Source organism: Rhyacophila brunnea, unplaced genomic scaffold (assembly GCF_057557595.1).
Source record: "Rhyacophila brunnea isolate RB1 unplaced genomic scaffold, BYU_Rbru_1.0 scaffold_13, whole genome shotgun sequence".
NCBI classification, from domain to species: domain Eukaryota; kingdom Metazoa; phylum Arthropoda; class Insecta; order Trichoptera; family Rhyacophilidae; genus Rhyacophila; species Rhyacophila brunnea.
Window position 1 is genome coordinate 3,132,042 of NW_028232785.1, and position 24,474 is coordinate 3,156,515.

At 33.3% G+C, this 24,474-nt stretch overlaps 1 protein-coding gene across 1 annotated transcript; it reads left to right on the forward strand.

Annotated features, from left to right (window-relative positions):
- The first annotated feature begins 2,817 nt into the window (after window positions 1-2,817).
- LOC147076159 (uncharacterized) lies at window positions 2,818-5,644 on the forward strand. The gene is made up of 3 exons (XM_085941529.1): window positions 2,818-3,024; window positions 4,251-4,436; window positions 5,553-5,644. The coding sequence occupies exons 1-3, from the start codon at window positions 2,869-2,871 to the stop codon at window positions 5,613-5,615; spliced, it is 405 nt and encodes a 134-aa protein (XP_085797655.1). The 5' UTR covers window positions 2,818-2,868; the 3' UTR covers window positions 5,616-5,644.
- The last annotated feature ends 18,830 nt before the right edge of the window (window positions 5,645-24,474 follow it).

The window sequence follows — 24,474 nt, forward strand, 5'->3', positions numbered from 1 at the left end:
AAAATCTTCATACGACAAGCATAGGTTCATGATAGCTTTTTGTTTTCTGATTAAAAATTATGGTAGCATCCATGGTTTTCCTACATTCGCCAGCATTATAATACGATGTAGACAAGAACAAAATAGTTAATAAGTATAGGTAGTTTCAAATCTCACTACCTACAACCCAGCAAGCCAACTGATGTTTTCGATTTTCACTTGACAGATTGACGTTCGCAAATACTCATAGCCAGTGCTCAAAATGGAAAATTTCACGAACAGGAACGCTCTATAATTTTCCGAAAAAAAAGTATACTTAATTTTTTTCGTTACATACGTACGTACGTAGGATGTATAAATGCAACAATAAACTTTGAACTTCTTACGTGGATGTATGTTGAGCAAGTGGGCATGGATTGTCAGCGCCGCAGGCGAAAGAACCTCGTCTCAACAAAGTATACCGTCAAGAATTGTATTATTCTTTACTCTTACTTTATGTACCACCCATAATCAGCAGGCATGTTACTTCTACCACCACTCGTCACTGCTTATAACTTATTATTATTACTGTCTCATTTGGGATAGTTCAGTTTGTTAATTAATTAGACTTAAAAAACAACATATCCACATACTACCTATTCAAATTAAAAATTAATTTACATATAGAAAATTTTACAGATTACAGATTCAAGACGAGCACAGAATATTTAAAAAAAAAATAAGGAAATAGTATTAAAATAGTGTTTAAAAAATAAAGAAATAGATGCAGCAACTATTAGAAAAAATAGTAAGTACCTATACAGAGACGAGTAAATACAAAATTTATACAGTACATATATGTACACCGATAGAGCTAACTACGCCATTTAATTATTTAAGAACTTATAAAACAAATAATTTATAAATCGTTCGCATAAACTCGTTCTCACGCAGGTGAAATATACTAATATCCGAAGCAATTTGATTGAACACAGTTATTTCCTGCCCAATCGTTATCAGCAACTGCAGATTAGTTCTGCAGTACAGTATGTAAGCATTCTTAAGATAAATCAATCGGATAAAGCCATGGATGGTATCCACACAGCTTCGAACAAAGGATCCCCAAAGATTTCTTTTGAACCTTCTCCACCATAAGGGCCATTAGGCCATACCTACTTCTAAGAAAAGTTTCAAGCCATCATTACCAAACAACGTAATTATAGCATTTTAAATTACCAATGGTGTATCATTAATTATCGGGTTTTGAGCTTTGAGAATCGATGTCTTAGGGGTACATTGGTACAACCGCGTTACAAATACCCGAGTTCGTGAGCAGACACACCAGCCTTTAGTGATTGAAGTTATCACGAAGAGACAATTTACGTGGCTGGGACACGTATTCCGGATGCCGCCAAAGAGTGCGGCACTTCGTACTCTTGTGGCACAGCCTCAAGGGTTCCATCGCCGTGGCCGCCCCTCCCTCACCCTGCAGCGGTACTACAAAAGCGACCTATTTGCTGCAGGTATGACATGGTGGGAGGCGCAGGAGTTGGCGATGGACTGAGGGAAGTGGCGCCAACTTGTGCTTGCCTTATGCCCCAATATTGGGACGTGACAGGGTGGAAGAAGAAGAAGAAGTATCATTAATTATATAAGATAAAATATGAAGGAAGGTGCAACTCGAGTTGCTAATACTTGACGTTGACTAATATTGTAGTGAATGTATGTACCTATACCATGGGCCCCACATCGTGTAGCAGGCCCCCAGGCTAGGATCTTTGGAGGGGCCCCCTTCCCATCGCTAAGAGTAAAGGCAGTATGTACGCGGTAACAATAATCTGTATATTTAGTGTTTTTATTGTATATTTTAATATATCCATACGAATTATGGAGATGTCGAGTATTGATACACAATTAAAAGTTGTTTCGTATAACTTTAAATAATATTATTGTAAGAAACTTCTTTTTTTTTTACTATTAAAGCAAATTTGTGATGTATGTTTATCTCACTTATCTGGTCGATTCGCCTCGCCGGGCTCCTCCTGAGCACGGGCTCCCAGGCTAGAGCCCTCTCAGCCCCCGTTGTGGGGGCCATGACCTATATGTTACTGCTATATGACCTATATGTTGATGCTTTGGTTACCATTATTGTAATATACCTACACTACCTCAGATTAAAGAACTTACCACCGTATTTATTTCATCTATGACTACCATCTAAAATTATTAGATGTCCGCACTGAACACGTACCTACCTAATTTGTGAGTGTATTTTAAACTAAACGATTCAATTTATGATGTTTGTCCTTACCTAGTCTCATTATTATTGCCACGGTGATGAATGATGACAATACAGAACAATAAATTATTATTATGATAGTAATAAAATTTTATTGGAGGGTATTCCTATTTTTTTAAAAACAAATTTACAAACAAAAATAAACTAAAAGTTCTCTACATAATAGGCATTATTATTTGCTGCTCATAGCCAAATATATTTTTCGAAGACGTACCAACCATAAAGTGTGTTAAACGTTATATTGGTAGTATTTATCAGTGTCAAATATGTGTCACAATAGATGTTACGGCATCGTGTGTAAACGGATTGACACATACGAGTGTCATAGAATCTATGCCCACGCCTCTGTCATAACCTTTTTTTGACATAATTTTCGCTTATGTGTAAACGGAATAGCATGGATATGATCATAGACACAAAAACCCTCTTTATATAAATATGTATCCGATCGTCATAGAGTGTATTTGGTCCTTTATATTACACAACGCAACGAAGGCTCCTAATTTTGTCTATGGTCTCGAATATCTATTCCTGTCGACTCAGCTGTCAAACTACCTACCTACATAATATTATTTGCCACGCCGTTCCGTAGAGGAGTTTTGCTTTAAATAATGTATAAAATGAATGTAAAACCTGAACCGGGTGAATTCGATGCTCATGCGGACGAGCACGAAGGGTGTGATGGGCCATTATTGCATCTAAATACCCCGAATGTCAAAATTTGTATAAAGCTAGAGACAGCCGATGATCCTGACATCAACATCGAGGTTAGTTTTTAGTTTTTCATAACCTATCAATTTAGTTCACTTTTAATAATCCTTGCTTCGTGAAAGTCAAAAGACTTTTTTTTTTTGCGATTTTACCGAGGCTTTGACTGCGACTCGCTGTCATATCGCCTCTTCTCTTCTGGACGGGGATCCGTCGATCAGGTCCTCACTCCTATTCTGTTAAATAGCTTTATAATTATTTTGCCTAGCTCTTCCGTCTTTTTTTCTTTCTTCTTTAGACGCCTGTGTTTTATGCACCAGAATCGCTCTCCTCCGTATCCATCCCCTATGTATTTTTGATGCATCGTGTAGTCATTGAATTTCAGATAGTCTAATTCAGACCTCATCCAAGTCTCTGAGATTAATGCTATTGTTTGTTGCTCTGTATGAAGGGCTTACTCGTATCGATAGTCCCAATCCTGGCGCGTATCAGGTTCACTCTTTTATTTCGTTACAATAAACCGTGAAGTTTGTAACAATAATTATCTATTCATTTTTCGACAAACATGGCATCAAAACGAAGAAAGAGCGACTTTAATCAAGAAATAAAATCTAAATACCTACTCATTCATCAATGCAAATACGAATAATTGCAATGGTGATGTGGTGTTTGTGAAATGCACACGACGTGTTCGATTTCAACTGTGGATAAACCAATATTGACAACTGCATATAAACGGGCGATGTCTGAAGCAAATGCAAGTACAAGTCAACATTATAATCGAAGGGAAATCAACGGGTAATTATTTTGAAATATTAAAAGAAAATTAGCTACAGCTGATGTTTATAAGAGTATCATACAGTTAGTAGGTGTCAAACATTTCAAGAAGAATATTTAGGAATTAAGTTGACTTAAGTCAGTCGTATGTACATGAACAACGTGCTGTCTACTTTAAGCATTACTTCAGCCAAATAAAATAAGTTGGATATTTTCGAAAGAAAGTCTTGGTGAAAGGACAATGAGGACCGGCTTCTTACGCTTAGATGGCCATTCATCGGCTGACAATATCTTTCTGAAAAGATGAAACCATTCCTGTAATATATTATACACAAAGCTAGCGGAGTAGTAAGCAAAAAAAAAAAACGACAAGATTGTTGATAAAATAATATTCTGTAAGTATAACAATATACATAAAATGTAATCAAAGAAAATTACTTATAAGATAATAATATGTATCAAATAAAATGTTTACTGTAATCTGAATGTTTTGCTTGTTTCCCCTTAGAATCACCTCAAGGATTCTACACTTCTCAATGCGAAAGCTAATCGCGTGACCGGAATGTCTATCAGTAAACAACATAGGCTGCAAGAAATAACGAGGGGTCTGAAATATTTAGACGATGAAACCTTAGTCGAGATGTCACGGTATTCGGATATAACTATTGAAATCAAAACATGTAACCAGAAATCTGTGAGCTCACAATAATATTTAGATAATCCGATACCTTTGTGAATTCTTCGAGACTTGGAGTTCTGTCGCTGTGGTGTTGAATAAGTCCTTTTTTTGAAAATCTTCCTATTTTTATTTAGACGAAAAATTGACTGAAGAAGTTTAAATTCTTCTAAACATTAGAAAATTAATTGTATCGACATAGAGTATTGCCACTATTTTGTAGCACAAGATAAAAATAATGTAGGTCATACAAAAATAATTTTAATATAACAAAGCATAGTAATCAGTTAACAGCCAATAGATAATTTTCACACAATAATTATGGCTGCCAAATATGGTGAAAATTATAAAAATCGGCTTTAGTTACCATAGCAACCCGTTAAACTATATTAACCATTACAATATAAGTACGTTTTTTTTACTATTTTTAAGTTTTTACTTGGCGTATTTACATAGGTTACAACATTTTAGGGTTAAAAATCAATATTTTAATGTGTAGGTAGCAATAGAAAACAAGAGTATTAAATTTATCGGATTGAATTAGGTATATTTAACTATGTCATATTTGTACAAAAAATCTATCTACCTATATAATTAAGTACTAGTTATTATCTATCATGCCATGTTAAAAAGTATTGCCATAAATACTATAATATTAATAATACTTATTCGAAGGTTCTTACAAAGTTGGAAACTATTTTTCAAAAGCAAAAAATTACAAAATAACCAATATATTATAAACTAATTATACTTAAACTATGCACATACTTTTATAATCCATTAAGGTACTACTTCGAGTTGAGGTGTTTTTGTATCCTTTAAAAATGTCATTTATTATGTATTTTTTTAATTTTTAATCGGCAAGGTGTATAGGTAATAGATATAGTCTTTTGTATTCGCTATAATTTAACAACGTATTATTTCCTTAGCTCATTCCTTGTAACCACATAATTATTGTAATTTCTAATTCTATTTAGCATTCAAACCTCATCTTATCTCTTTTGTACATCCCTTTTATATTACAATATTGTTTTATGTACGTAATAATAGTGCGTTTTTTCAATCAATTACATTGAATGCGGTATTATTTGATGCGGTGAATGTACATAAGCAAAACCACATATGCGTTTTTAGGCGATCACCAGCCCATCGACATCCGACTTTGTCCTGACCATAATCAATGATGACATATTGTAGCAGCCGTTTCTACTAATGCAGAACGAGACAAGCATTAATCGGATTAGAATGTTCGGTTTTTGATGCACGATTACGTGTTAATTGCATGTTATGTACACCAAACAGTGTGTTAATCGATTACCAAAAAATATTAAAAATCATGGTTAACCATTTCAAAGCATCATTTATCTTTAAAAAAGCTGAAAAATTCCAAATTTCTCAAATGTAGACAGAGTCTAACGCATGTCACCGTACGATATTTTCAGGATTGCATGGAAAAGGTTAACTTGAGAATGTTCTTTTGTTGTGCTATTTAAAAAACCCTGGATTATATGGTTATGGATGAGACAAAAAAAATTAAGAAGTTTTTCACTAGAATGTGTCATTTTTGATTTCAGTGATTTCAAGCCACCGTATTGTATACAGAAGTATCAGAATAATTAAAAATTAAAATATTGTACACATTAGTAGGATTAGTACGACTAATCTCATAGATCAAATTTTAACAGTATTTTACAAGAATAAGTCATTTTATACGATCTAAGTGTATCAGTGGGTCTGTTCTATGCATATCGACCGCTAAAGTGATAAAGTGAAAAATATTATCAAACTTAGGGTAGGTTTGTATCAAAATATTAGCACTTATTGTAACAATTACACGAAGCCGGTTTTTATTGTTGCAATAAGTGCTATATTTTAACAGCACCTATCTTGCTGCTGTTAAAATATCGCACTTATTGCAACAATAAAAACCGGCTTCGTGTAATTGTTACAATAAGTGCTAATATTTTGATACAAACCTACCCTAAGTTTGATACTATTTATCAATTTAGTGTTCGATAAGTATAGAATAGACCCACAGGTCATGCACATGAGTAATTGCATTGATCACATTAAAATGGCTTATCGCCAGAATGCGACATCTTGTGTTTTTTAAGGCTGCTAGAATATATACAAGAGTAATCACACTGATCACATTTAAATAGCTTTTCACCAGAATGAGTCATTCTTTGTACTTTCATCTTATTAGATGTTACACAAGAGTATTCACATTGGTCACATTGAAATGGCTTTTCATCAGAATGAGTCATTTTGTGGAATTTCATCGCACCGGATTGTATACAAGAGAAATCACATTGATCACATTTAAATGGCTTTTCACCAGAATGAGTCATTTTGTGATTTTTCATAGAGCCCGATGAAATACAGGAATAATTACATTGATCACATTCAAATGGCTTTTCACCAGAATGAGTCATTTTATGCATTTTCATATTTTGAGAGTAGATACAAGAGTAACTACATTGCGCAAATTTTAATGGCTTTTCACCAGAATGAGTCATTTTGGGTAATTTCATGTCTCTAGATCGTTTGCATGAGTAGTCACATTGGCCGCATTTAAATGGCTTTTTATCAGAATGATTTAATATTATATTTAGATTCTTGACATCATATCGAATGCTTTCGAATTTTTTCATCTTATTCGTTATCGATTTTTTATGACATGCTTTGTGAAGCTTCAATAGAGATAACGATGAAAAAAAATCAAAACAAAAACTGCAAGCAAAATTTTCGTTATTTAACGATTTTTTTCCAACTTTATTACGGCAACTAATAATTTGGGATCTGTGACGTTAGATTGTGTATGCTTAAGCCCCAATTCTTTTTTAATGTCTTGATAGTCAATCTGTATTTCATCATATGGCTCCTGCACTTCTAAGATCCTATCTGAATCCGAGACTAGCGGAATATGTTATGGCAGTGGTTGCAGGAATCAACTAAAAGAACGTGGAATATTTTGCATTTAACAACATAATATATAGGTATATCAGAGAAAAATAAAAAAAAAATCACACACCTTAAAGATATGTAAAATATTAAAATACAGAGACGGTAGAATTTAGAGAAAAAATGGGTGTGTTGAAAAGTTATATCAGTATGTTTATTTGAAGTAAATACGCATGGATCCTAAATATATAATTTCAGACGATTGATTATGTTCCCAACACTACATATATTTTTGATGCGGATTTCCAAGGTATGCGTAAGACCTAAAGATAACACTTATACGGAATCTGGCTACATGTTTTCACTTGACCTTATGGGGATTCATAATAAAACACCAGTCTCTAATCTATTTTTAAAAAACACTAGTAATTGGAGGCCAGTGGCAAAGAGTGGAGGTAGGCTACTAACATCTTACATAAAAATAGAGCACATTAAACTTTGTCAATCATACGTAATTAAGACTACAGTTTACAGATGACGAAATTATTACATACATTTTAACGTTTCCGGAAGTTACCATAATATACCTCGTGCGAAAAGGAAAAAAATATCTTGTATTTACATTCCCCGAATCCGTGGTTCAGCCAATTAATAAAACAGTATACTCCTTATAATAACAAAGTGCACGTGACATATTGACAATAATTATTACAAAAACTTTCACGTTTGTGGAAGTAACCATATCTACATTTATGTCCTAACATCTGGTGTGAAAAGAAAAAAATATACCGTATGTTTACTTCCCCTGATATATGATTTCAAAGTTGAAATAAATCCTCTGACATAAACTTTTCCATGTCAATACTACCTACATGCATTGTTCAAGTTTCTTAAAATATTGTGTACCCACCTGATTTACTACTGTGCATTCCGAATAAGAGCAACCAGGTTTTGAATCCTCATGAATGCTTTGGCTTATTATGTCTTCAACATACTCCTCTTTGAAATCAACTACCAGCAATTTAATTTCAGATTGTTTAGCGGCCTTCTGAAAAAATAATAATTTATAATTACATAAAAAAAAAAAAAAATCGGTTATTTGATAAAGTTGCAACCTAATATCCGTATTGGAAAATCTAGTAAGAGGTTGTTCTAGAACAGACATCATGTGCGGGCCTTTATTTTGCCTGCAGCTACCGCATGAATAAACATGCGTAAAGTGAAAGTACTGCATGTTGCATGGAAAAGGTATCAACTGAGAGGTAGGTACGTCCAGTGTACATGGGATTCAAATGGCCAGAACCATGGCAGTTAAAAACCATAGCAAATAAAAAATATGTACGTACTGGGACATTCAACATTGGTCAAGCCATTCGTTTTGTTTTTATTAAAAAATATCGGCATTCATTTATTTGCGTTGTAAAATTAAGGCAGTTGGTAAATCAATGAGATATACAACAATTGGACTTGAGCAGTTTTACTATTTATACTGATGTACATTATGATCCAATTAGGATCAAACATGGTCGAAAGAAAGAAATTAGCAATCGAAGATTTTGTCTTCATTGGTATTACAGATTATTTATATAGTCGAGCGTTGTCAGTTCATTCCATCTCTTAAAGTTTTTACACGATCAGTATTTAAAATAAAAGTACCTACCCGATTCACTCGCTCCGAATAAGAACAACCATGTTGCTGATCTTCATAATTGAATGGGGATTTAACGTCTTCAATAGACTCAGTCTTGATGTCAATTAGCCGAGTATCTCTTTTCAATGTTAACGATGTCGGGTCTGAAACAATATTCTAAAAAACAAAATATTACCTATGTTAAAAAATCAAGAATATTTTAAGGACGACTGACAATACGTATGTAGTCGACGACACACTTGAGGGTATATACACCCGATACTCTTTTTGCATGGAGGACACGTTCCAAAAAATACCGTGTAAAAAAAGATAAGATGCCCATACAAAAATGGAATATAGGTTCCATTACTTAAAATCAACTCATAATACGAAATTCTTGAACTCAAAAATAAATCGAATTTATTTAAGTATTATTTATACATAAAATACATAATTTTCGATTTAAAATAAATTAAGCATGAGAAATATATTCATTCAGTGTCGCTACTTGACAATAAACGAGTCCGTTTACTGCTGTTTTTTGCTGACGAAAAATCACTTTCATCAGTTGAAATATTTAATGACGCTGACGCCGAAGCACGCGGGGCGTCCCTCTTATCGAAACCGAAGTGACTGACAAGTGGCGCCATGTATGTACACATGTATATCTGGGCGGCATTTGGTGACAACATATGTATGCACCAGTGGCGTGCGGTCAATTGAAACGCAATTTTTTAATAATTGTGTACATACGTAAGTACGTATTTTTATTCTTTTAAGTTTTTAATATAAATAAAAAATAATCGCTACTTTTTTTAAACCGTGTTATTTCGAAACCGTGCAAAAAGAGGATCGGGTGTATAGCAATAGGTAAGTACCTAAACTTAGTAAAGGAAATATCTTTCCATTAAAAAAATCAGCTCACTGGTTGGAAACAAAATGTATTAATTAACATAAAAAGGTTATGTTCGTATATATGTAGTTTATGGAAGTATTTTTTTCGTGTTCACGATGTCTAGTTTAATTCCGTTGTCCTTAGACATCATGATCTTGATGACTAGCAATTACACGTGCAGATTTGCGAATTATAGGTAAGTACATATTTACCTAATTAATTTATCCAAATATTTTTGCCAGTCACTCACAAGTTTTCAAATTTGTCGGGTGTATTTTTGAATGGATGTATCTGAAACCGTGGATTTCTTAAATATAGGAGTCATGAAAGGTTGATAAAAAATACTTTATAAAAAATGCGGTGGCATTTTGTCTATAGTTTTGAGTGATGGCTAAGTTCTTTATTAGACGTTCGTATACTGGGTGACAATAGTCGAACACAACCGAACATCAAAAGGTTCAGTTTTATGTTGTCGGACTATAGTTCATAGATTGTTCTTCTTATTTACATTAATGCAGTACATTATATTAACATAGATATTGTCATAATTCTCAATCAAAACAAACAATACTGGTCTAATTTCTAATAGATTTTAGTTTTGTATTATTTAAGTCGTTTTTTGTGACCTGGGTTTCACCTTTTGGCATTTTCAGGCATTTTCTGCACTCACCAAAAGGTATATACATAGTGACAATGAATACAATTAATTCTAACTTATACAATAAACTAACACAGTAAAGTAGGTAAAAACTTTATCAACCAACTATTAAGTCAAGGATAACATGTAACCCACCCCAACATCCACATCCACCATCATTATCATTCCATCAATCAATCACAGTCCTTTTTGAAACGCGCAAATATTATATTTCGTACAATTCCGAAGTGTTTGAATTAACAAAATTAATATAATATAGTTAGTAGGTAGCAATAACACAATGACAATGGAACGTACCTGTGAATCGTTATTGAACATTGACGAATCCGAGCATTCACCAAACTCTTGGAAGGCTTGTGGTCGAAGACCAACTTCAGTATTAGCCAGAGATACGTCATGCATACACTTGTGATAGGTCAGAATCTTTTTTGAAGAGAAAAATGCATAACAAATGTCGCATACAAAATTATTGTGATAAAAGGAAGCTCTTTTAAATTTTAAACATATTTCTTTATCGGAAGCATTCACTATTTCCTGCTTAATGTCATGTTCGTGTATTATAATTGCATCGTACGGCATTGCGGCTTGTATCTTAGGAATTTCGTGTGCTCCGGTCTGAAAAAAGGAAGAGAATGTTCCTTGAATTATTTTTTTATGAATATTGTCATAAATATTGTAAATTCTAATAATAACATTTCCCACCTTCGAGCCTACGTATCTTGAATGATCAACTTAGCTTTCCTAATAGTCCATTGCTTTATCCTATAATATGATGGTTTATATACCTACGAGATTATAATGGGCAATGGTATTGATATACAACATTTATATGTATGTATGTGGATATAGGTATTTATAAGTGAAATATATACACATATATATATATATATATATATATAAGGTGAGTATATTTGTGGATCTGTAATATTTAAAAATAATATTATAAAAAAGTAGGTATTATATAAGAATATTAGTTTGATAAATTTTAATTTAAAGACTGATATGATAGATATATTAACTCCATTAATTCCCAATACGTTACCATTGTTCCCAGAATGGACGATTTTCCACCTCTTGAGTGCAGTATTTTTATTGTCTAATGATGTATTATTAGGTTTTGACGATTTATTATACAATTATCGAGTGTATTATTATTAGTAAAATAGGGGTTTTTTACAAACACTTCAAGTATCCATATTTTTTTGTTTGTTGTATTTTTTTATTGTGATCCTAAGCTTAATAGGTAGGTGATAATGTTTTTACCTACTTTATTGTATTGATTTATTATATAAGTATGAGTTAATAGTATTCGTGGTCAGTGTGGGTCGGGTTGTGTTTGGGTGAGTGCACACAGTGCCTGAAGATGCCGAAAGGCAAAACCCGGGTCGCAAAAAGCGACTCAATTGGAATAGTACATAACTTAAATCCATTAGAATTTAAATTCAAATTCCATCAAGTACCTTCGGTCGATAGTATTCATAATATTATTAATATTGTAGATATAAAATTTATAATATGGAGAGATATTTTTCCCTGGTATCAGAAAATGTTTTCTCCAATATTTAAGTAGTATTAAAGTACACTTTGTCAATACATACTAATATAATATTTATTACCAATTAACTGTTCACTAAACCCAGTAATCATTACACACAGAAATGATTCGTATGGCAACATTGTAGATTTTTTTTTTGTTTAGAACTGAAAAAATAAATCCTTACTGGCATCTTTGCTGAATTTTAATTGCAAGTATTTTCTATTTTCAGTACCCACGTCAACCATCTAGTTGACGACACATTAGAAAAAAACTTACGATAGTTGCGTTGGCAATCACTGGCGTAGTATTTGGATTGTTTTGGATTTACGCTTATACACAATAAAAAGAGGTCTTATTTGAGGGATTATTTCAATAGCTAGAGTAACTTCCTATAGCTAGAGCTTTTAATGTCGAATATAATGTATGTAACGAGCTATCGCGGTACGTGATGAGTTAAATGATTCATCTGAAACTAATAGGTAAACGTAATGATTATGAGGTTGTTTAGTTTGTTGATCTATCAAAAGATTTAACTTTCATTTCCGATCCTTTGCCGGCATTATCTGAGCCATCCAAGGGAGCCGTCTTACTCTGTCAAAACTAAAATGAAAACACTTTTTAATAATATAAGCCAGATATCAAAATATAGCTTTTAAGAAATATTGTCGGTCCCCGGTCCCAAAACCGGAATTACACGAAGTAAATTAAGAAAAAAAATATCCCGACATGACTTCACCTAAAAACAATATTCATTTATGATTTTCGTGATGACAAAAAATTTGTAATTGTCATTTTATCGATATATTATTGGGCTACCTACAATACAAGTCTCTCGGCCATCATGGGTGCCATGGAGCATTGTTTATGTTTTATACATTTAAAATAAATGTATCCGACAATTAAATTTGTGTCCTCGTAGACAACGAGCTGTAGCAGATTAGAATTTCATGATACCTACTCATCCCAAGTTGAGATTTCAGTGAATGTGTTTAGAGACAAATGTATTATTGAATTAATTTTAGATACTGGCAAAAGTGATTAATTGTCGGAAATCGCGTCCTCATAAAATACCTGTCAAATCGTTCAAATCCAACCATCTGACTTCGTTTATTTGGTTTGAAATGCTATGAAACATATCTACAAAAAACCAACTAACGTCTACATACGTACCTACTACAATTATTAAAAATTTATAAGCAAAAACTAACCTCAAAAATGCACGTGGCTTCGTCTCAACTTTATTCAATGATAATATTAATGCTATTTATGTGTTACTATGATTCGGTCAGATAAACTCTTTTACATTGTTACCTACATTAATACTTACTCACATTTATTAATACGATTGCAATCATTAGATATGAGGTACTTTAGGTATCGGCATTATTATCGCAATGAATATGAAAAAGGTTTTGTCTATGATCAGTGACAACCCTATCGTCACGACGAATTTGTTATGATTATGTCTACAAAACTGTTCAGAAAACAGGCACAAATCGGTAAATGTTACCTAAAAGGGAGAATATATTAATATTTTAAAAACTAACCCCAAACTTGCATTTGCCATCGTCGGCATTTTCTTGCTTTATAACATAAATGTTCGCGTCTGGACCGTCACCACACGAATTCTGGCCATTTGTATGAGCTTCGGGTTCAGCTGGTTCACGTTTTATATCCATTTTACGTCTTCAATTAAAACAAAAATTATGATCAAAGTTTATAAAACACTTGCCGGTGCACTGTGAGCAGTATAATATTAGTCTATGGCCGTGAGGTATAAGGATGGGGCTGTAACTAGGGCCGCAACGATCCTTTTTGTCACTGTCCAATCATTCAATACTTTTCCCTGGAATATTCAAATTCTGATTAGCAATTACAATGCTTAAAATATTAATTTTAGAATAAAAGACTTTGTGACGATAAAATGCCCTAGTCTTTACATTGTTTTATTTGTCACAGTACACGAAATGGAAAATTTTACAAACCAGAGCGCTCGTTAATCTTCAGAAATTATTAACATACATTTACAAATATAAAATGTGTAAAGGGAATTATTGTTGCCGGACTCTACATTGAATTAAATATATAGGTAGGTACGTCTTCATACATAATTATTAATATATTTTTAAGCGACAATAATAATAATAATATCAATGTCAATGGCAGCATAGACATCAAATTTTATTAACATTTGAGGTTATATTTGTTATTGATTACAAAAGGTAATAATTTTAATAGATCTAGTAAAAACCTGTTAGTAATAATTTGTAACTGTGATCAACTTTACTGTTGTTCACGATAGCAAGACAAAACAACTCCACCCGAAAAAAGCTCCAAAGTTTGTAAATCGTCTGACTAGCGTGCCAATGGGGGATTTATTATTAAATTTTATTGTCCTCCGACTTTTTTCAATATTTTGTTAATTATTTACTAATTAGAAAATGACTTTATCTGTATTTTTAAATTTGAGATTATGGACAATAGTAGAGCATAGACTAATCGGACGATTTTATGTCCTCGTTCTCGGCTCACCAATGGAGCGCCTGTATTAAATATTTCAACTAGGGAAATAAGTTATCAAATAATCCGACACTGAAAAATAAATTTAATTTCGACACCAGTGTCGTATCGGAAGAAAAGAATCGATCCCAAAGTATTGAAGTACCGGACAAAAAGTAACGATTGATTTTTGACGTCCCTATATTATATTAGTAAAGTTTATTGTCTATTGTCACGGCAGCCAAATACTTATGTAACAGATTTGCGTACACGTGTTTGGTGTGACGATTCTCTTTGATAACTAACTACTGACGCTTTCAATGCGTAAAATGGACGTAAAACGTGAAGCAGTGGACTTCGAACCTGATGCAGAAGAGCAACAATCGTTCGATGTATCTTTACATGGAAATAACCCAGAGTTGAATACTTGCATCAAACAGGAGGATGCTGATGAACGCTGCCACGCTGTAGAGGTTAGTTTTTTTAAAAGGTATTTAAGTATTATTTAAACATACCAAACTTAATCGATAATATTTGCATGAAATATGACAAACAGTAATTATTAAAGCTGGTTTTCAAAGTGCGGTTTGATTGGTACCACACTGTGTGTCTAGAGGCGTACTCGGCAGCTGAGCTTACTGCTTCTTCCTGTCCGTCTGTTTTAATATGGATGGCGGTGACTACGAGCATGGTAAAAGCCTTCACTTTTCAGCTTGGTCGTACCAATACAGGCAGAAAGATACGCTCTAAATACCGACATAATCGATTGGCCTTATATGAAAAAATGTTTTTTTATTCAGAAACCTTCAACAGACTTCCGTATTATTAAATCGGAGACGAATTTACATAGAATTGATTTAAACAACGAGGATGCAGCAGAAACAATACGACAAATCAAACACGAGGACCCGCAACCTGACTGCTTTCGTTTGGACCGTGGACCATTAAATCAGGTAGTCAGTCTTCAATGAACCTTTACAATGCACTATTAGTGCAGATAATAATGTATTATCATTCAATTATAATGGATTGAAATGCACCTTAGGTCGATAGTTTTAATGGTATTATCATTTGGTTGTCACTCGATATAACTTTATCAAGAAAACATGTGTAGGTACAATTATATATATTATGTTCATATTTCATTTTAAGTATATAGCTTTTCATGAGTAATTTTTACTTGATTAGATCTAATTTATTTAATCTAACAGTAAACCCTGTCTGTTGCAGAAAAAGATACTCAATTTTATAATTTATTTACATGAAATCCTTAGTGATGTGTAAATAACACGTCTCTGAAATGAAATACTAATGTTAGATACACAAACCAAGTATATACCTAGTGTCGTAGTCGAATAAACATTTTTTTGTATAGGACGTCCGCCGAGACTTGAACTCGTAAAATTTAGGCAAATGCCCTTTAAAAATTAGGGCACGTGCACCCTTACTATTTTCAATCAAATTAAGTAGCAGTTTCTAGATGAATTGCTTATCAGGTTGTGTTACATTTGGTTATTAAAAAAAGCTAAAGTGTACATATATAAATAGTTTTCAAATTATGTATGTCCGATATAAATAATGTTACAAAGTGTGGTGAATTTAGTAAGAATTTGATGGATAACAGAAATGGTTTTTACACTAATATAACTATCCTTTTTTATGTAAATAATTCCCTTCACTGCGTGTCAATATTTATTAATGAATGTCTAAAAGATTGGAGGTTTAATTAGAATTTTAAAAATTCTTATGTGTTTTTTGTCATATTTTAAATACAATACTTATTACCTAATGTTCTTTCAGACGATTCCTACAACCTCAGCATTGAATAATGACGCGAGTCTCAGTTTCTCGAAGAGAATCTCAGATGTACCAGGGCAAAATGACGAAATACAGATTGATGAACAAGAGATTAAGAAAGAACTCGCGGTATATTATGAGACAATCGGAAATGAAGACGCCGTCAGTCGCACTGGTAAACGTCTTCATATGATGCAATCTAACGCGTCAGGTCTCGATTTATTAGAGATAAAACCTGCTTCAATGAAACAACATAAAAGGAGTCTTTCTTGTAAAAATCTATTGAAATGTGACCAATGTGATTACTCATGTCCACGATCTAGTGGTTTAAAATACCACAAAATAAAACATTCTGGTGAAAAGCCATTAAAATGTGATCAGTGTGATTACTCGTGTATACGGCCTAGCGGGTTAAAAACACACAAAATGGTGCATTCTGGTGAAAAGCCATTTAAATGTGATCAGTGCAATTACTCTTGTATAACAACTGGTTCGCTGAAAATACACAAAATGACCCATTCTGGTGAAAAGCCATTTAAATGTAATACATGTAATTACTCATGCACTGTATTTTCCCTTATGAAAAGACATAAAATGACATTCTGGCGTAAAGCCGTTTAAATGTGTCGAATGTAATTACTCTTGCGTTACCTCTTCCGACATGAAAAGACATGAAATGTCTCATTTGCAAGAGAAGCCTTTCAAATGTAACGAATGTAGTTTTTCAACTAAAACATCTGATGGCTTGAAAAAACATAAAATAAGTCATCCTAGTGAAAAGCCAATCAAATGTAAGGAGTGTAGTTACTCATGCATACGACCCCAAGACTTGAAATCACACGAAATGTTCCATACTGGTTAAAGTCCATTTTAGTGTGATCGTGCTCGACTATTCAGATGAAATTAAAGTAAATGGACCCATTCTACGAAAAACATTAAAATGTGATAAAACTGTATATCTGTATAATATATATGTATCCAATTTCATAAAATGAGTAATTCTTTGAAATATACTATCTGTGATAAATACACAGACGCATATAATCGATCTACTGACACGATAAAACACAAAACTACACTTTGTCATGTAAAGATATTGTATTATTTTAGTGGCATTCTTCAATTAACGATCTGGTAACAAAAAAATAACAAAATGCGTCGGTTTTTCGTTTTTCCAAAAGTATTCCTTACTATTTTATAATTATTGTATTTATACTCCTTTTGTATGTTTATACTATGTTCTCTTTTTATATTTTAATTTTTATCGCTTTTATTACTTTAGTTTCTTTCTTCTTTATAATTATGTTTCATGTCATGTTGTGAACATCTTAAAATTATAATTTGTCATATCCACAATATGTTAAAAAATAAATTTAAATAAATTGAAAGTTTACTGTATATGATCTGAAGTCATTAATTTGCACATTAGAAGAGCCTGTTACTGTAATGCATTTATTTCTCATAAGCGTAAATAAATATATGAATAATTGTCTACATACAAAAATGCTACGAAATTGCAAATCTTGTCTTTGTATATTCTTTTTATGTCTGTTTCTAAGTGTGTGGGTTTCAATAATAGGAGTTTTACCTAGGTACCATCAAAACTTATTATGCCTGTTGACTTTGGAGTTCCTTGGAAATGTTGATTGTATTTTCCCGCCTTGTGTTCTTTTTTTATATTATCCCTTATTTATTTTTCTCAAAGAACCTATGATTACCCAAAAACATTTAACACTAGTGATAAATCATTTATACCAAATGCTGGTATTCTCTTTTTTTAGAAAAGCTTCATCAGAGAGTTTGCAACGTGGGATTTGGTTCGGCGAACAGTCCCGAGGGTCTGAATCCTATTAGCTAAATTGAAAAGAAGTCGAATAGGGATATATTAGGTAGGTAGGTGGTTATCGAAATACACCCTATAGTGTAAATGCTGCTCAAAAACCCGACACAGGCTTACAACAACATTGCCAAGAGCACTTAAGTCAAGTTCACCGAACAATCTTCGGATCGAATTTTGATATGCAAACCCTGTGACACCGCTGATTACAAGCACTCCACTTACGTAGTTTCATCAACATAATATACTTTTTGGCATGGTACCTATCTTGTAAAACGCATTTATTTGTTTATCCACCGATACATATTTGTCCCTAGGTACACAACTAAAACTATTGTTGAGTTATCATGGAATGATTTGTGTGGGGGTGAGGAATAGGTGGGAATGTGACAATTGATCAGATTGTGACGTAAGGAAGAGAGGAGTGGTTATGGGATATGGAATGGGATAGGGATAAGCATGAGACTCGGGGAAATAGGATGCAGGGTCGTGGATGGTTTGACAATTACCTCTTAGACCTCAGCTACCTGTCCGGTTACTACACTCATTCGTTGGATGTTCCTGTATAATAATAAATTACATAAAGATGTAATAAATATAAATATCTCGGTTTGAGCGCCACTCTATGTTGATGCATAGAGACAATAGTGATAAGGAAAATTAAATGAAAAGCAAGTAGAGAAATTTCAACAATTGTATATTAATAAATAAGATAACTTGCGGGCTACAGTGTATAAAAATGTATAATTACTTAAGTGAATCACGAGCACCTAAAGCGATACAATATTTAAATAAATAAGAACAAAAAACCCAAAAGCTATTTGAAACAAAGACTAATTCCGGTGGACCGTAACATAAAAGAACAATAAATACCAATTACACAAAAGGCTCTTCAGCCTTTTCGCTGCCCTCGATTCCTTCCAGGACGGAATCGAGGAGTGCGTCTTCAAACGTGTGGGGACCGTGGAGTTCCTCCGATCTCCTGGCGTGGGGGGGACGTCCTTCAGATGGCCATCGTCCTCGTCTCCAAAACGTCAGGAAATCGAAAGCCCTGTGCCCAGGGTCCGAGGCTCGGAACTGGCCAAGACGTCTGCTTCCTTCGAACGATCAAGATTGAGAGATCGACTCCTCCTTCACCTTCGTGTAAAAAGCCCGCTATCTCGTATAACGCCGGAAATAGTGTCACGATCTCCGTACAAACTATCCCGTGCGCAGGCGTGATCCGGTCGTACTTTTGCGTAGTGTTGCCCTCGTAAAGACTTCCTTGGCTTAGTGTGTTATGTTATAAAATAACATGACAGAGTTTGGTTTAAAATAGCCATATTTTAAAATATAATCTGTCGTGATCTGGGTGATTACGTGTCGCATGCATTTCATTGATATTTATATGAATGAAACGACTGATTCATTCATATAATTATATTCACACCAATTACGAAACAAATTTTTTCAAAGAGCAGCTCGTACATTCGCTTCGGTGCTTTCATAAGAGAGGGAGGTAATAATTAATAGAGTGTAATAATACCAATGAGCTGCCTGACGCCCGTCTTTGTTACATTGGCACATCTATCTGTTTTCTCTGTAGAGTATAAATTTGACTCGTTAATTATGTGAGAAAATAATTAATTACGTATTTCTGAAGAGAAAAAAACAAAAAAAATCTGTTCATTGGCACATCTATTTGGGGCTCTGTGAAGTATAAATATAGCTCGGTAATTATTAGAAAAAATAATTACGAAGAAAAAAATATATATATGGTATTTTCAAAAGCAAAACATTTTGTAATTAAGATAAATCACCCTTTATTCTAAATCGTTATGATCTTCAATATTTTTTTTGCCTCAAAATATCAATCTTTCTACTTTAGCTACTTGCTCAACCTATTAAGCCCATACTTCAAACACAAATTGACAAACAATTTTACGTGTACTTGTTAGACCCAGGATTCGAACCTGGGACTCACTGCATCATAGGCCAACGCTTAAACCGCTCAGCCATCGTGGGTGACAACAACAAGAACAAACACTTGTATTTCATAACCACTTACCTAATTGAATAAATATGTCACAAAATCTTGAAATTAATGCAGGTTAGTAATCGAAAAAGGACAATAGTTGAACAAATTTAGTCATCCAGTGATATCCAAAACGTCCGCAAGGTAGACCGAGAGGCCGCTGAATCGATGAAATGATAATTTTATATGTAAGTACGTAACAATAATTTTTTTTTCTGACTATGTTCGATCCTAATAGGATCATCCACTCCACAGAGTAGAGGTTTGTATTAACAGATTTTGTTTTTTACGAGAAATGGATTTCAGCCACTTGCTTAACCTATTAGGTCCATACCCTGACTCACACATAAATTGAAAAACAATATGTGTACTTGCCAGACCCACGGCGTGATAGTCCAACGCTTAAGCCGCGCAATTAATTTATTTATTTTAATTAGTGTATTAATAAACTAGCAGAGCCAGTTTTCGCGCTAGGTATTGCAGACAGCGTGGCGTCCTAAAGACTTGGTGTTGGATTTTAATAAAACGATGGTAAAGTAAATAATAAAAAAATAATTATATGCTTTGTCGGCGCTGAAGTTTTCTACTTGTTTTCCATTATCAATAATTGTTTTTATTAGAAATATAAAATTATATCACTACGCAACTAATTGTGACTAGCAAATAAAAGACATAAGAATTTTTCAAAAAACTATTTATTGAAACTACTTTTTTTTGAAGTTAACAAAATACCTGTGACGTACGTAGACATGACGCAAGATTCTATTTAATAGTACAACGCTTTTATTCGATAATTAAGAGAACATTGTGACTACTTCTCGATCGTACCTTCTGCGCGGCAGCACCGTTAGTCAAACACGTTCGACCTTCGAAGCAAACAGAAACGAGAGAAAATTATTTCATGAAAATTTGCAAATAAAAGAAACTATTTTTTAGTAGAAACGTTCTCAGGTACTCAGATGTAACCTGTTTCAAGCAATTGCAGCCGCCATTTTGCAATAAGACGGTCCCCAGGGGCTTTATGTTAGAACTTGCGAGTCGTGTGAAACATCGTAGTTATTCGCGAAAGTGACGTAGGTTATCGAAATATGGCATGTCGAAACTTATCACTACCTGAATTAGTCATAATCCGTGTCGACATTATTGCCCATACCAAAGGGCACTCGTGACCATAGTCCCCCATACGAGTTGAGTATGTGAGCATGCGCACTGATGTCTCGCGCCGATAACGCAGTTTAGTTTTGAACTGTCAAATAAAAGTGAAAGGTTAGGCTGCGAAAAGATAGTATTTTATTATTGGGCTCGCGAGAATAATTACCTACATATTATTATTTTATATTTCGCCAAAGCATTGCTATAGATTTGTATCGTTCACCCAATTATTGTAAAATATGTCAATCCCATAAATAGTTACTTTTGCTGCACTTTTAGGATCACGTAATCATCCGCGAAACAGATCAAATAATTATGTTAACTTATGTCAAAATGCTTTTTCACTCAGTGATGCACTATTTATACGTAATTTTCGGTTAAACAAAGAGCTTGTGAGATATATTTTACAAATTCTCACGCCATATAGGTTTATTATCGTAAGTTTAATGTTACTACCTACCTACAAGCGTGAAGAGTTTACAATGCGAAAAAATGAATATGGTTGTATAGATTAAAATTAATCAAAGACATAGAAGATGTATGTTATATTTTGACACATTATTACGTTTATAATATTATATCCATGGAGAATTAAAAAGTCGTAGGTAGGTATAATGTTGAGACGGACATAACCTTACCTACCTCATTTCAATTAAGATCACTTAATTGAAACCTCTCCATTCTTTTGCTACTTTTGCACTACGAAGGACGTGAATTCATGCACCTATTTCCCGATTTCCATGTTTATTTTGATATTTCGTTTCGTATGTGACAGTGACCTTGAAAATCAAAACGTCAAAATGAATGAGTTCGCTGACGGAAAGAACATGGCAATTACCAATTTATAAACAATAAAGATGCCGAATTATTATATTACCTATTCACAATGTTACTTAATACTCTGTTATCTTGAGTTCAATTAATTATGTTAATGTTTTATAATGGTTTGTAATGAATAAATACCTAAATACAAATAAATGTTATTGAAGACACTGTGTTTATTTTGTTAAATCTTGTTTTACAGTGTAATAATATTAAGTATATGGTTTCGCAATTATGTAAGGTTATATTCTACGTACATATATCTATATCATATTATACTAAATCAATCGAATATTATAGGAATTATACACAAACATAACCAACAAAAATAATGATTTCGTTTGACATTTCATTTTTGACGTTTCATCTCGTACCATAGACACCGATTTTCTTGGTTTTGGCGATGTTGCCAACTGGTAACTCGCGAATTAAAATAGTCCGTAGCGAGTGGCTTCAAAAATAGCTATTATCGTATACGGCATGAAACGGGCGATACTAACTTGTCATCCCACACGGTTGTCGACCACACGAGTCGATAGTTACGAATTCGGGCTGCTGGGTCCAAATATCTCGAAACCCAGAGGACAAACGATATCATTCGGTGAGAGATAGTAATATTTTGCAAACCTTCATTTGAAATGAATTTTTCAGTTTCAGGTGAGATGCACGTGTTTTTCTATCGAAATAGCTCTTAAAACCAAACATATTTTATGTAATATACTCATATTGTTTTCACATAGGCACGTATTGAAGATTTAAAACTGAAATTATTGTACACCAAAGTCTTAGTAGTTTATAAAAATAAATTTTAATATTGACACAACAATGTATATAATAAAAATATGACACAAGAATGATTCTTTTTGTGTTTTTTCATGTGACCAGACTGTCAATGTGTTATCACATCGGTCACAGTTAAATGGCTTTTCACAAGAATGGATCATTTGGTTATATTAGTATGTATTATACAAGAGTAATCACATTGTAATGGGGTTTCCCCACTGTGCGTCATTTTGTGTAATTTCATAGTATGTTATAGATTGTTACATGTCGTGTAGTAAAATTTGATCCCATTTTAATAGATTTCAACAGAGTGTGCCATTTTGCGTATTTTCATCGCACTAGATTGTATACATGAGTAATTACATTGGACACACTAAATGCCTTTCACCACAATAAATCATTGTGGTGAAATTATTGTGTGTTTTCAAATTATTGGATGCTATGGTTGAATAATTGCATTGGTCACATTTAAATGATTTTTACAGGAATGAGTCATTTTGTGTTTTTTCATCGAACCAGTTGTAATACAAGAGTAATTACATTGTTCACATTTAAATGGCTTTTTAGCAGAATGTGCTATTTTGTGGACTAGATCGTATACATGAGTACTTTTATTGATCACATTTAAATGGTTTTTCAACAGAAAGTATCAATTTGTGTATGTTCATCGCGCTACACTATACACAAGTAATCGCACTGATCACATTTGAATAGCTTTTCACCGGAAAGTATCATTTTGTGTTTTTTCATTGCACTTGATGTTATACACATGTTTACACATTGACCAAATTTAAATGGCTTCTCACCAGAATGTATCATGTTGTGTCTACTTATCCCGCTAGACACTATACACGAGTAATCGCAAAGATCATATAAATGGCTACCAGAATGGATCATTGTGTTTTTTCATTCCGCTAGATGTTGTACAAGAGAAATCGCATCGACCACACACACAATAATTTTGTGTGTTTTCATGTTGCTGGATGTTATACATGAGTACTTACACTGACCACATTTGAATGGCTTTCTACTTGAATGTATCATTTTGTGTATTTTTATTCCGCTAGATGTTGTACACGAGAAATCACATTGATCACATTCAAATGGCTTTTCACCCGAATGAATCAGTGATTTTTCATGTTGCTGGATGTTATACACGAGAAAACGCATTGCCCACATTTAATTGGCTTTTCACCAGAATGAGTCATTTTGTGTGTTTTCATGTTGGTGGCTGTTATACACGAGTACGTACACTGACCTCATTTAAATGTCTTTTCACCACAATGAGTCATTTTGTGTGTTTTTATAGCACCAGATGTTATACAAGAGTAATCACATCGGCCATATTTAAATGGTTTTTCACCAGAATGAGTCATTTTGTGATTTCTCATAGCACTAGATTGTATACAAGAGTAATCACATTGGTCACATTTAAATGACTTTTCACCAGAATGATTTATTTTATGTGTTTTCATGTTGCTGGATGTTATAAACGAGAAATCACATTGGTCACATTTTAATGGCTTGT